The 13288-nt window shown below is 38.5% G+C and overlaps 1 protein-coding gene across 4 annotated transcripts in view; it reads left to right on the forward strand.

Moving 5' to 3' along the window:
* ZNF385D (zinc finger protein 385D) overlaps window positions 1–13288 on the forward strand; it is a 411914-nt gene that overhangs the window by 16679 nt on the left and 381947 nt on the right. The window contains exon 1 of one of the 4 annotated variants that reach the window (XM_086851773.1): window positions 2359–2662. The exons of the other annotated variants lie outside the window; for them this stretch is intronic. Within the exon in view, the coding sequence (XP_086707899.1) occupies window positions 2635–2662 (28 nt within the window). The 5' untranslated portion in view covers window positions 2359–2634. Of the gene's footprint in view, window positions 1–2358; window positions 2663–13288 lie in introns of those variants that run through there. 4 annotated transcript variants of the gene reach the window in all.

Raw genomic sequence — 13288 nt, forward strand, 5'->3', positions numbered from 1 at the left:
CTTGCAATCAAAGTTTGGCTAAATTCTAAGCTGATAATGGTGTTTTCCTGATTGGAAGTGATGGCAGCATTGATGTGCAGTGCTACCAGGGCTATTACAGTGCCTTGTAATTACACCTCTTCACACAGATTCTGCCTAAAAATTGTCAGAAGTTTGAAACACCAAATTATGCCTAGCGCTCACACCTCACATTAATAGGAGGCATTTGATAGAAAGGGACTTACTAAGATAGAAGGAAAGCAAAAATACACTCCTCTCTGACATTTGCCCACACTTAGTTATGGAAATCAAGCAAAATATGTCTAAAGGAACAAATGCATTACGTTTTTTTTCTCGTAAATGTATTGTGTGTTTGATAATGTTTGTGGGTTTTGTGTACATCTTGTGCAATACAATTTTTAAAAAAATTAAACTACTACATTGTGTGATTTTCACATGAACATGCATTGAATTTCCATTTTGAGCCTGTGTATATTTACTTGCAGGGAAAGTCATCATATACTTGAAGATGCCCAATTTATAGTCTGTTTTGGACCTCTGTCTTTAACTGAATTAAATAAATGTATATATATTACATTTGCCTTTTTATTTCAAAACCAAACAGGGAGTAGAACAACTTTGAGTAGAAAGTTTGTATCCAGAGTAGCTCTCCCACTTCAGGAAGTTTTGCTATCAAACCAAACGTGATAAAATTACACCTGAATTAGTTTGTTTGCGTGTCCTCTATTTCTCTTGCCATTCACCATTTTAAAGTGGGCACATGGCCGGTTTTTCCCCCTTGCTATTGAAATTCATGTGAAACTGGTGCAGCTGAAATCACACAATTTTAAAATTGCTATGCTTTTTACTTCTGTGTTGGTATCTATAGTAGGCCAGGGGGACTTAAACTCTCTTGAGAGTGACGAAATGTGTTCTGGCAATGTTAACACTGAAATGCAAAATTGTTGGCATATCTGGAAGCATGAAGGGAGGAATGCACTAAGGACTTAGGGCTGCTTCAAAGGAAACAAGCAGGCAAGGGAGCAAGCCAAGAAAGTACCAGTGTCAGAATATGTGCTGCCTTGCTGCCCATAGTTTGGTGAAGTTCAGGTCTAAAAGCAGGCTCATATGAGAAAAGCACCATGTTACCTGAAACATCTGTGTCTCAGATGCAGTAAGTTCATTGTGTCCTAAAGGCAGATTTAGGCCAAGCATCTTCTTTTCCCAGTTCTTGGTTCTAGATGTGCCACTGAAAGGAGCTTAAATGTGTCAGTTGTGCACAATCTTTTGCTCTGTTGTGCAGAAATCCTGTTAAGTTAGTGGGGTGAGTGGACATCCCTAGTCTCCGAACACAGAGGAGACCAAGCTAAGAATCTTTTTCTGTTTTAGTATTAAGGGCTGGTATATTTGGTTTCTGGATCAATGGAGAGAGAGAAGCCCACAGTGGATCAGGTTTGCTGTCAGGATTTGTGACCCTGTGGAAGGAACCCACACTGAAGCAGTTTGTGAAGAACTGCTGTGAAGAAGCCTGTGAGAAGGACTTGTGTTGGAGAAATTAATGAAGGACTGTCTCCCATGAGATGGACTGTCAGGCTGCAAGTAACAAGGGATGGGACCACGGTGCAATTTATGATAATTTATTGTTCAAATAAGCTAGATAAGGTATCAATCTTGAAGGCGTGAGATGTGGAGAGAAGCGACAACATAGCTCAAGGTAGTCATGGGTTTCTTCTTCACACAGCAGTACATAACATTTTGGTCCAATAGACAGTTAACATGAAACTTGTTTCTACTAATTAACCTCTCACCTTTGCTTAATTTTGCCACACTGCATCTGTCATTCAGCCAATAAACTGATAGGTCACGTACACACACACACACACAAACCTCTATTACAATTTCTAAATCTTTAGCCTACTCTATAAATCACCGTGTTACAGCTTAAAACTTTTCAGTATCATACTCCATATACTTACAACTATAGCAACATAAGCTTATAATTTTTCTACTTAATGTCTGTGTACAGACATTTTTATCATTACATTAACCCAGGCTCTTTCCAAGGCTGCAGATTGAAGTCTTCAGTATCTGTGGAAGTTTCTATTTTTCCATTTCCCACAATGGACCCCACCTTGGAGCAGGGAAGGAGTCCTTCCCTGTGGAGGGAGGAGTAGCAGAGATAGTGTGTAATGAATTGACTACAGCTCCCATTTAATATCCTCCTGTGGTAGAGAAAATGTGGAGTGAAATTGAGCCTGGGAAGAAGGCAGGGCTAGGTGGAAGGTGTTTTAAAAAAATTTGGGTTTATTTCTCATTTTCCTACTCTGATCTGATTGGTAATAAATTAGTTAATTTCCCTGAGCTGAATCTGTTTTGACTGTGACAGTAATTGGTGAATGATCTTTCCCTGTCCTTGTCTCAATTCATGAGCCTTCTGATGCATTTTTTTTCCCCTATCCAGCTGAGGAGGGAGTGATAGAGCAGCTTTGGTAGGGATCTGGCATCAAGCCAGGGTCAGCCCACCACAGCTGGGATAATTTACAAAAAATTGAGGCAAATGGGAACCAAGTTGAAAAGGGGCATTAGGGTGAGCTTGGCCAGCACTGTGACCACATTGGAAGTCTCTCATAAAGGCTGACTGGAGAAGAGCTGAAAATGGAAATGAAGACTCTCTCTTTTGGAAGTAAGGTTTTCCTGTTTTTCTGCTGGTCTAGCAAGATGAAATCATTCATACCATGGTCAGATATGTGCTAGAGAGGGAATGAGAATGCGTGGTTGGGACAAAAATGCAGGCTTGGCTGCCACAGTTAGACCTCCTTGGACTGATTAAGGCATACAGCATTAGGTGATGGGTCACTGTCCTGTAGCTGCAAACAGGGCAACAGCATCAGGCAATGTTTATGCCATATTTCCTTTTCCCATTGCCATAACACCTTTTTTTACTCCCTTGCAATTTAAGCCTTTTGGAGGCATGCCTCAGAGCAATGTGGTGATTGTGTTTGGAGTTGCACAATAAATACTATATCCTCTATTACCCACTGTTTCAATACAGAACATGCCAGGTACTGTGCCAGGGCTCTGTTTGAAAATGCTTTATGATCATCCAGGTGTTCAAAAGATAACACAGGAATGTCATCTGATACAAATGGGAGGAAAATATACATGGGCCATTTCTTGATGCTGGTATGGAGACTTGAACTTAAAAAATTAGTTTTCTTTAGAGTGTCTTGAAAGAGTTCAGGTTAGCAAGGCCATTATGGAGAAACGTCTTAAATAGCTGCTGCGAATCTGAAACTTTTTTTTAGGCAAACTCTTAAGGAGTGAGAAAGGGTAAAGAAGATGTGATTTTGATCTCTAGAGTAAATAGCAGGAGAAGGTCAAGAAAGTGCATTAGCTGAGGGAAATACCTTGAAAAAGGCAGGGTCATGCACGAAGGGCATGTGGAGAAACACAGAAATAACTCTTCATGAGACTGTAATGATGATGAACATTCCTAGAAAACTAAGTACTATGGGCTGTGATGAGGACAGGAGGACAATTAAAGATCACTGAACTATCACATTTGTCCTGTAGCATTTTACTGCCTAGGAGAGACTTGAGCTTTATGATTTATAATGTATTGAACTAACATATGACCAGTCAGAACTTTAAGCATGTTCTGCTACAGCCCTATTGCAATTTTATATTTTGCTGTTTATATTCAATTAAGAAACATTTCTGCTTCAAAAAAACATGGTAGGGCCATCTCTCTGCAATGCAGCTTCCTCTTAATGATATAAATTTCTGATGACTTCTTTATGTAAAGGCAGAGCATTAATTTTCTTACTTGCAGAAAGGAATACTTTTTGCTGCCTTTATACTCTAGATTCCAGCTGGGAGAATATGATGCAGCTCTGACCCAGATTCACGTGCCATCTGGAGTACCTTTTAGAAACACCCTTTCTCATTGTTTGTAGCATCAATAAAACCTCTTTAGCTTTGCCCCCAGTCCATTAACGAGGTTCTCAGATGTAACTGCACAGATTAAAGCAGAACACAGCTGATGTGTATGACAGAAACAGCTGTTGCTTACAAGCATCCAGCCTTGTCACCTCCAGTTCTCATTCAGTCTTACAAGTAACTAGCTCTCTTCATTAGGAGGGAGTGGAGCTGTGTTTGCAAAGCTCCTGGCCTAAGTGACTTCACTGCTCTCATGCTCCATGCTAATATAGGCTATTTAGCCAGGCTGTGAATGCCCTGGGGAAGACAAGACCTCATTTCTGGTTTTGGCCTCAGAAGTCCAGGGGTCAGGATAATGAAAGGTGTTAGTGTTCAAGCAAATCTGGAAATCTCATGTGATTTGATGTATCAGAGCAAAACTAGTTAGCTGCTTTTCACTTTGATATCAAATGGCAATGGCTCTGTTCAGCACAAGGTTAAGAAAGAGCTCTCCTGTTGATGGAGTATTTGAATGAAGGGATTTCCTACAGGAATGTTTTTTTTTGGTTTATGTGTTTTTGTGTTGCCACAGATGATCAAAGATCTAGAATGTTAATTTGGACAACAGATCCTTTTTTAGGTTATCAAGCCTCAAACTGTTGATGACTGCTAAAGATGGTCTATGAAAATTTGGAAAGTGTACCTCCCATAGGATTCCTTGCTGTTTTTATAACCCTTTCCTAGCTCATGAAACACAATGTAACTGCATAACAGTGAGGAACAGAAACTAATTGATTACTTAATGGCGGTCAGCAATGTAATGTGCATTGGAAAACTGGTGTATAATAGTGTGCTGATTTTAAAGAAATTTTTGTTGTAAGAAAAGGAAAAGCCTTTTACAGGTATCTGATATTTTACCTGTGTCACTGAATGTCAACACAAATGACTTATACTAATTTTGTAGGGCTTTTTTGTAATGCCTCTCAGATATGTATGCATTTATTTGACTTTGTTTTAGTAAAATTATCCTTCTAAAATTTAAATGAACACGTGGCAACTGTCTGGCTTTTATAAAAACAATAATGTATAAGTTTACTATCCTCAGCTGTCAGGAAGCTAACACCACCTTTGAGTAAAAACTAGGTAATATTTTGAATTTAAGATTAAGTGTTTTCCTTATAGAGTCAAGAATTGCGTGCTTTAATTTATGTTTTTCTTTTCCCCTAATTCTTCAGTATAATAAATTGAAAAACTATAATAATCTCCATGTGGAAAAACTTGAAAAAAAGAAAAAAAGCTAAATGTACTGCACTATCTTAGATTGTTTGACCTAATTTAGAGAGCTAAGGACTTCAACCTTTTGGATTAAATTCAATCAGAATTTGACATCTACCAAGCAGTGTGCCAATCATTATCTGTAAATATGAAACACCTATGAGCTAGAGTGAGGTCATTGAAGAGAAACCAAAGAGTTACAGGTCCAGTTCACTGTCAATTAGAACATGATTTGAATTTTAATGTAAATCTTCTGACATTAGCAATTGCCAGGGCTTTTCAGAGTCATGAGGCAGAAATCACTATTGCCTGCTTTCCTGCTGTAAATTATGAGATTCACACATTTGTGTCACAGTCTAGCTGAGAGAAAAACAAAGCTGAGACCATCTGAAATGAAATCATGTTGTGATTTGTGCCAGATGGGTGCCTGAAGTAATTACAATGTCAGTGCTTCTAAGTAGGGTAACGATATGGACCTAATTCTGGTCAGTCTGGAGAAATCTGTTTTGATGAACTTTCAACTCTATTTAGCTCAGACATATGTTGAAAAATAACCTAATGGGATGTTACTGCAATCTGTTTGTTCTTACCCAGGCTTTTGAATGCACTGCTGCCATAATTGTACCAGTGATGGTTTATACAAGTATTGAGACAAATGGGCTAAGGCCTATTATTTTTATACTTGGTGTGAAATCTAGAGAAATAAGCTCTTCACTTTGATACTGTGGTTTGTTATGAGCCAGATATTTGTGAATTGGGAACCTTTGTTGAATTTAATTTTTTATCAGTTAGGAAAAACCCATGATCATGGATTTGGGTATTGAAGGGGAAGCAAGAAGGAAGAAAGAAAGAAAGAATATAAACAATTAAGAGTCAAGTGCTTTCCTTCCCCTTCCCCAGGATCATCTTAACCAAAACACCTCTTCTAATCCCTCCCTAGTCTTGGCTTCCCTTATTCTCACTTCAGATTAGGTTCAGTGCTCCCCACTGCATTTGGGAAGGTGAAGAGAAGTGCAAGAAGTGGGGGGATCGTGTGCCATAAATGTATATTTTTGCTTCTCTTCATTTTACTGTTTTTCCCACTGTTCTCTTCGTGTCCTGCCTTAGAGAAGTGTTCACAGGCCAAAGTTCCCTTGGGGTGCAGCTACCCTGGCATGGTTTCCCCACAGCTGCAGTTCCTTGGGGGTGTTTCTGCCCCAGAATGGGTCACCCATGGCTGCAGTCCCTCCTGCCCAGTGTGTTCCCAGCCACATTTCCAGTGCTGTGTGTCTCGCCTCTTGTGGCTGGCACAGGCACTCTTAGACCTCCTTTAAACCTGCCTGAGGTTTTTGGGGGTGGTGGGCTGTTTATGCTGGTTTCAGAGGCTCCTGGGACCAGCTGTGGCCATCTCTGGGCTGCCCGCCACACAGGGCACCTCTGCAACACTCTTCTACCAAATCCCTGCTGTTGATGCCCAGAATGCAGCTGTAGTGCAGATTTTCCCAACCTTGTTCTCAAGTTTTAATCTGCAAAAGACTGTGTACAGAAGAACCTGCAGCCTTGTATTTTTTAAGGGTTTGGAGGAAATGGTTAACTTCAGGGAAGGGCTGTTTGATGAATAGCAGATAAATAAACAGGACTTAGTAAAAAATAATTTCTTAAATCCTAGTTGTGTGTCATAGTCCTTGTGTTTCATTGACATCAGAGTCATCTTTCACTCTTTAATAATGAGACAGCTGTATTTCCTCATGGACTCCTTTAATATGACTTCTACCAATAAGCAGACTGATCATTTATCTTAAACCTCAGCATGTTTCATGCCCTTCTTCTTCTTTTGCTGCATTTTAGTATATTATTTGCTGTTTGCTGAAACAGCCTTAGCTCACTGGAATGTAATGATTTTTCAGTGGGCTGAGGCAACAGAAAGCTTGAGCACCTGGGGACAGGGGCTCTCTTGTGTGTTCTCTCACACCCCTGGCAGCTGATAGTCTCTGTAACCTGGGATTTCAGCAAGGGTATGTGTCCAGTTTGCTGACCCAGGATACACAGCTCATGCTTTGTTTCCCACCTAAAGCTCTACAGAAGTGTCACAGCCATGTCATGAGCTGAAGACTCATCCGGTGATGCTGGGCTTTTTAATGTGTCTGTGTGAACTCTGTAGTGTTGGTTCTGAGCCTTCAGCTGCTGTCTGAAGGCTCAGAAGTGCAACGCCCTCTTGGTTAACACTTCATGTGGGTTTGAAATGCTTTTTGAGTTTGTTTTCTAATTGGTCATCATCTAAAACTTATCTTCACTTTAAAGAGGAAAACTGGGATTTGCTGGGATTTGAGTGTCTGTTTGGATCCGACATACTGAGTCGAATGCTTCTGGATGGCAGGTCTTGTGACCAATATATCCTATTCATTTGAACAGAGCACTCTATTTTAGAAATTTTCCAAGGCCTATTTTATTCAAAATGATCTATCATGCTGGCTTTACATAAGCTGAAGAAAATATCTTTTGCAAAGCTGACTGAAAGTCAGTAGACCAATTTATGTAAAAGGAGTTCGGTATTTCAATTTAAAATTATATTGAGGATGGAGGAGAAAAGGACCTTTTTGTGCTGAAAGTTAAGATGAGGACAAAAATAATTCCAGCATAATGGTCTTGCCCTGGAAAATGGGGTTTCATTAAAATCAGCCTTCAGCTGAGTCTATCAGAACTGTCAGTCACGAGAAGAGGTTGTTAGGCATGTAATTCTATGGAAAAATTGTAGGTGCACAGCCTGCCTGTTTATATCTTCCATGAAATAAATACCTCCACATTTTTTGATTTGAGAAATATGAGAATAGTTGATTTAGTCAGAAAAGCCAAAACACTGAATTTCTGAATTAAGATTCATGTAGAGAGGAATGTGCTACCTTAGTCTGAATTCTGTGAAGAGTTAAGATTGTTATCTATTAGTTTATATTGTTTTATGCCTTACAACTCATCTCTAGTGTTGTTGAGTTTGATTTCAGAGGTGATACATATGTGGGATGTTGAACATGGCTTAGTAAGCTTTAAGTGTTTTGGAGAATCTGTGACTTTGTCAAGTTGTTTGCTCCTATCAGGCTAGGAGGTTATCTGCACATGTAATCCCAAGAGCTTCTCAGATGGACAATGAAAAACCTTTTGAAATTCAACAAAGCAAGTGCAGAGTCCTGCATCTAGGGAGGAATAACCCCACGCACAGTAGAAGCTGAGGGCGGACCTGCTGGAAAGCAGGTCTGTGGTGGGGGGTCCTGGAGGACAACAAGCTGTCCATGAGCCAGCAGTGTGCCCTGGGGGCCAAAAAGGCCAAGGGAACCCTGGAGTGCATTAGGAAAAGCATTCCAGCAGAGCAAGGGAGGTGATCCTGCTCCTCTGCTCAGCTGGTGAGGCTGTGTCTGGAGTGCTGTGTCCAGTTCTGGGCTACTCAGTACAAGAGAGACATGGAGTTCCTGGGGCAAGGGGCTGTGATGTGCAGGGTACTGGAGCACCTCTCTTGGGAAAGTCTGAGCTGGGCCTGTTTAGCCTGGAGAAGGCTGAGAGGGGCCTCATGTATGCATCTGAAGGGAGAGTGCCAAGGAGCCAGGAACTTGGTGGTGCCAAGCAATAGGAGAAGAGGGAACAGACAGAAACTGAGACACAGAAAATTCCACCTGAACATGAGGAAGAATTTCTTTATTATGAAAGTGATGGAGCACTGGAACAGATTTTCCAGAGTTTTTGTAGTCTTCCTCACTGGAGATATTCAGGAACCATCTGGATACATTTCTACAATGTGCTGTAGACTGACCATGCTTGAGGAGGGACGTTGGACCCAATGACCCTCTGTGGTCATTTCCAGCCTTATCCATTCTGTGGGTCTGTGATCTTCAGGAAATTAATTATGAATAACTGCCAAAACACTTGTATCTATTATTGAAGTTGTATATATCCTAAGATGATATTTTAAAAAGATAAGTATCTCTCATAAAATTTTCTACAGTAATTGAATCAAAGGACTTTATGGGAGAGATCTTAATTATAGTATTAATGTAATATATAATAATTCTTTTTACTGTTTTACTACTCTTTCTAAATTGCTGGCTATGGCAATAATATCCTTATGAGTGAAGTGTTAATGAAATTGTGATTCCTATATAGAAGGAGAAAAATTACAAACTCAATTGTTGTCTGTGAGGGATATTTGCCATCTTTGATATATACAAATAAATGGCAGTTGCTGCTTAGCCACTTGATTTTATGTGACATGCTATCAAAATTGTTCTGGCTGTATGTAGCATAATTTCACAGAAGGTGGTGATACATTTTGGATTTAGCTTTGAGGGCTTAGGGATTGGATGCATTTCCTGATTTATTTTGGTCCATATATTCAAGCCATTAGAAAGCTCTCAAATTTATCTCTGTGTGATCTGAGGAGACACAACACCTTGGCAGTCTAAGGATGGCCCTCAACAAAAGCTCTTTGAGAGTAACATAACCAGTACATGTACTCTGGTTTCAAGAAACAAGCCGGTATGAGAAGTCGGTTTTGGTTTGTTTATTTATTTTCTTTCCCAAGGTATGGGAATCTAGATGATATTTAAGGTCCCTTCCACACCCAAACCTTTCTTTGACTCTGTGATATGGCTATATGCTGTTTTGCACACACAATATATTGTAGGTTACTTGGTCTTCAAATAAGATAGATCATTTCTTCAAAGTTTCCCAGCTGTTCCCTAACATCTGCAAGAGCTGTTAGTTTCCTAGTTGTTCCTCCTGCACCCTAATATCTGCAAACTCATCCTAAGGTGAAAATTTTCTTTGGACTAAGAACTGTAAGATGTCTCTCCATTTGCAGTGTTCTATGGACTCTTTTGACAATTCTGTGTGAAAATTTCAACGTGTAGTGTGCTTTATTCAGTGCATTGAATGCTGCTGTAGTGGGCAAAATCTATACATACCAGACTAAACTTACACAGGCAATGAGTAATGGACAAAATAACTCAGAAAAGGAGCATTTTCCTTAAGAAGAAAGGCCTCTAATAGTCTTGTCTTTCAAGAAAAGTGCAAAAATTCCTTTAAAAATTAACATCAGTGCTAAAAGAAAAACCTCATTAGATAAGTGCAATGGAGACACTGGTGTTATGGCAGAATATTGCCTTCCCTGAGTATCACCTCCTAAATATCAGCTGTTCTCTAGGTGCTAAATATTTATTTCTCCTGCTTGGGGAACATGTTATGAATTACTGCTTCTAGCTCTGCCAAAAGCTTTTTCTGCTCTATAGAGGTTTAGCTCCCCTTTTCTAAAATTTGTCTAGTTCTGGAACAAAGTCAGTTACATAAACACAGTGTTTTTGATTTGGTACTTAGATTCATGTTTTCTGTAGCTTTTCAAGTCCAATAAAGGCTTTGAGTGTCAAAAAGCTTTTATTTCCTCCAATACCTCTTAATGTGCTGATACAAGAAAAAATGATACTGTCTCTGCAAATGCTACTTCAGCTGTTCTTAACACACTTCTATTTCTTGTCCTTGTCTCACCTGGTCAGTAGCTGTAGTTGTAAAGGTTTTTGAAGGTTGTAAAGACAGATGAGTTAGGGAGGGATTAATTTCATCTCCTCTTGATGCAGCTAAATCTTCAGCCTGTAGGTCATAGTAGCCAACTAGGTTCCCTCTGTGGAAGAGGGAAACAAAGGCACAAGCAAAGGTAAATGGCATTCTTTTATTACCTAATTCTGCTGTAGGAAAACAGGAACAACATGGAGGAAAACTCCCAAAACTTTAACCCTGTCAGAATCCACCTGGTTTCTGTTCCCTTCAAAAATGTCTGATTCTGCAGCAGGGTTTCTGCTCAGGTCTTTGGGATAGCCAGGACCTGAGGGCTTTCCAAAACCCAAACCAGGGGAAGGCTCATTCCTCTCTAAGATATAGTTCAGATGAGTAAATGTAAGTACAGAAGAGAGGACACTAGAAAACTAATTACTCTCCAGGATTTAGGATTAGGATGCTGGTATTTGGTAATCAGAACAAAGTGCCATTAAAATAGCAATTTTACTGTCTAAATTAGTTGCACTTTACATCTGACTTTTTAATACTCTATTGCAGTGGACTTTACATACCAATATGTCTGCATTATGTGGCTGACATACAATTTTCAATGAAAAATGCTGCACTTAACCTCCACTTATTAATCTTTTGAGACTTTTTGTAGTCTTTCCAAAAGTGAATTACACTTGAATTTCTGTACTGGACTGTTTTAACTCATTTCTTCTTGGTCTGACTTCTAAATGTGGTAGTTCTCATTTTTTCTCTTTCTTAAAATAAACCAAAAGAAGATAAGCAAAAAATTCCAAACTTTACATACATTAAATTGAAATTCAGAGAGCTTTTACACATCTTGTAATATATTATTGCTGCAGACATTTTTTTTCAAATGCAGTATTCCAGGGTATCTCCAGTTTCTAATGGCAAATAAGTGAATTAAAACTCTGTTTTAATACATTTCAAAGAGACTTATATACTCTTCTCTACATGTGGTGTTTTCACCTGGAGCCTCAAGAAGACACCTGAGGAGATTAAAATTTGGATAAATTAATTTTAAAAGAAAAAGACTACACTAAAATATGTGTGCTTAAATGTACTAATGGTTATTGACATTTCTGTACTGTTTATTAACACCTGTGTGTGAATGCTGAGCTTTTAAGCTGTAAGTTTTCTAAAAAAAAAAGTGCCTTTTTTCCTGGTTATTGTTGGAATGTACTTCCTTGTAATACAAAGTAAAAAGTAAAGATGGGTAGGTAAGTAGCACCACAAAAGGAGAGAAAAAGAGACAGGCACTTAATCAAACTAGAGAAGATGTACTTTTGGAAATGCCACAAAGATTTGAGCTATTTTAGTTGTAAATTATTCAGTTTCTAGGCTTCCTTTCTTATTAATGCAAGTTCACCCATAGAATAGTAGCAAGGGGTCATAGCAATTTTAAGTACTTTTAACAAGTAAGTATTAGAAGCTCTGAGTGCTGTTAAAGTGTTGTATATTTTCTAAACATTATAGCTGAGAGACAAATCATACTGAAGTAGTTTTGAATACCTTTAAGTTTATACAATTCTCAAATAAAGAAATTAATTGTTTTGGCCTCCAAACACGCATTCTATCTGTCTATGTCCTATTCCATTTTAGCATAGTATAGAACTTATTAATGGCATGATTTGATCTGCAGATTTAGTCCCAAACAGAAATCTGTGCAATTTCTAGAGAAAGCTGCAAATTTTCTTGTATCCTTAGTAAGAGGTAGAAAAAAATTAACTGAGGAATTTGTGTATATTCTTAGCTGATCAACTTTTAAGGACCTCTGAGATTTTATTTAGCCAGATATATTTTATTTGGAAATTGACAGGATGCAAGATCAAATATTCTATTTCCTGTTACTCTAATGTTTAATATAGGGTTATTTTGTAGTGTGTCCAGCATATTTTTTTTCTCTGATTTAGAGTAATGTGTTATTTTGTTTTTGCATATTTCTTTGGAGAAACTGCTGGGGTTTTTGTTTTGGATTTGAGTTAGGAAAACCTTTTCACAAAAATGCTTGCTTATACACTTTTCTTATTTAGTGGTGTGAAATGTTACAGTTTAAATAACTTCTGTTATACTAATTCTTTTGAGGGAGGGATTTAAATCTTATTCACTCTTTCATTGAAATAAAAGGTAAATGGTTCAGATAGTCTATTACTAGTGTTAACATTTAAAGTAAATGAACTAGAAAATGATTAAACTAGAGAAACGGTGTCCATAGGCAATATAGCATGCGACTCTTGAAAATTGTTCATCTCTTTGTGTTTGTTATTTATTCACATCCCTCAGGAAGGTCAAGTACAATGAACTGTCTTTGAGTCAGTAAATGCACTGGAAAGAGCAGTACCTCTCAGTTCAACATAACTGGGCTTAAATTTATTCATATTCCACACCCTGCATAAAAGCATTTCATGATAACTGGGTAGTTGGCCATGGATTTGTTTTGGAATTGTTGATTCTGCACTCAAAGATCCAAAGCTAAAATTTTGCTTATGTATTCCTTGGCAAACTGTTGATAACATTGTCCACTGAGACAACATCAAGGCCTGTGAAGCTTTGGGTTGAAGGCCAAGGCATTTTT

Source organism: Cyanistes caeruleus, chromosome 1 (genome assembly GCF_971803275.1).
Source record: "Cyanistes caeruleus chromosome 1, bCyaCae1.hap1.1, whole genome shotgun sequence".
Taxonomy (NCBI): domain Eukaryota; kingdom Metazoa; phylum Chordata; class Aves; order Passeriformes; family Paridae; genus Cyanistes; species Cyanistes caeruleus.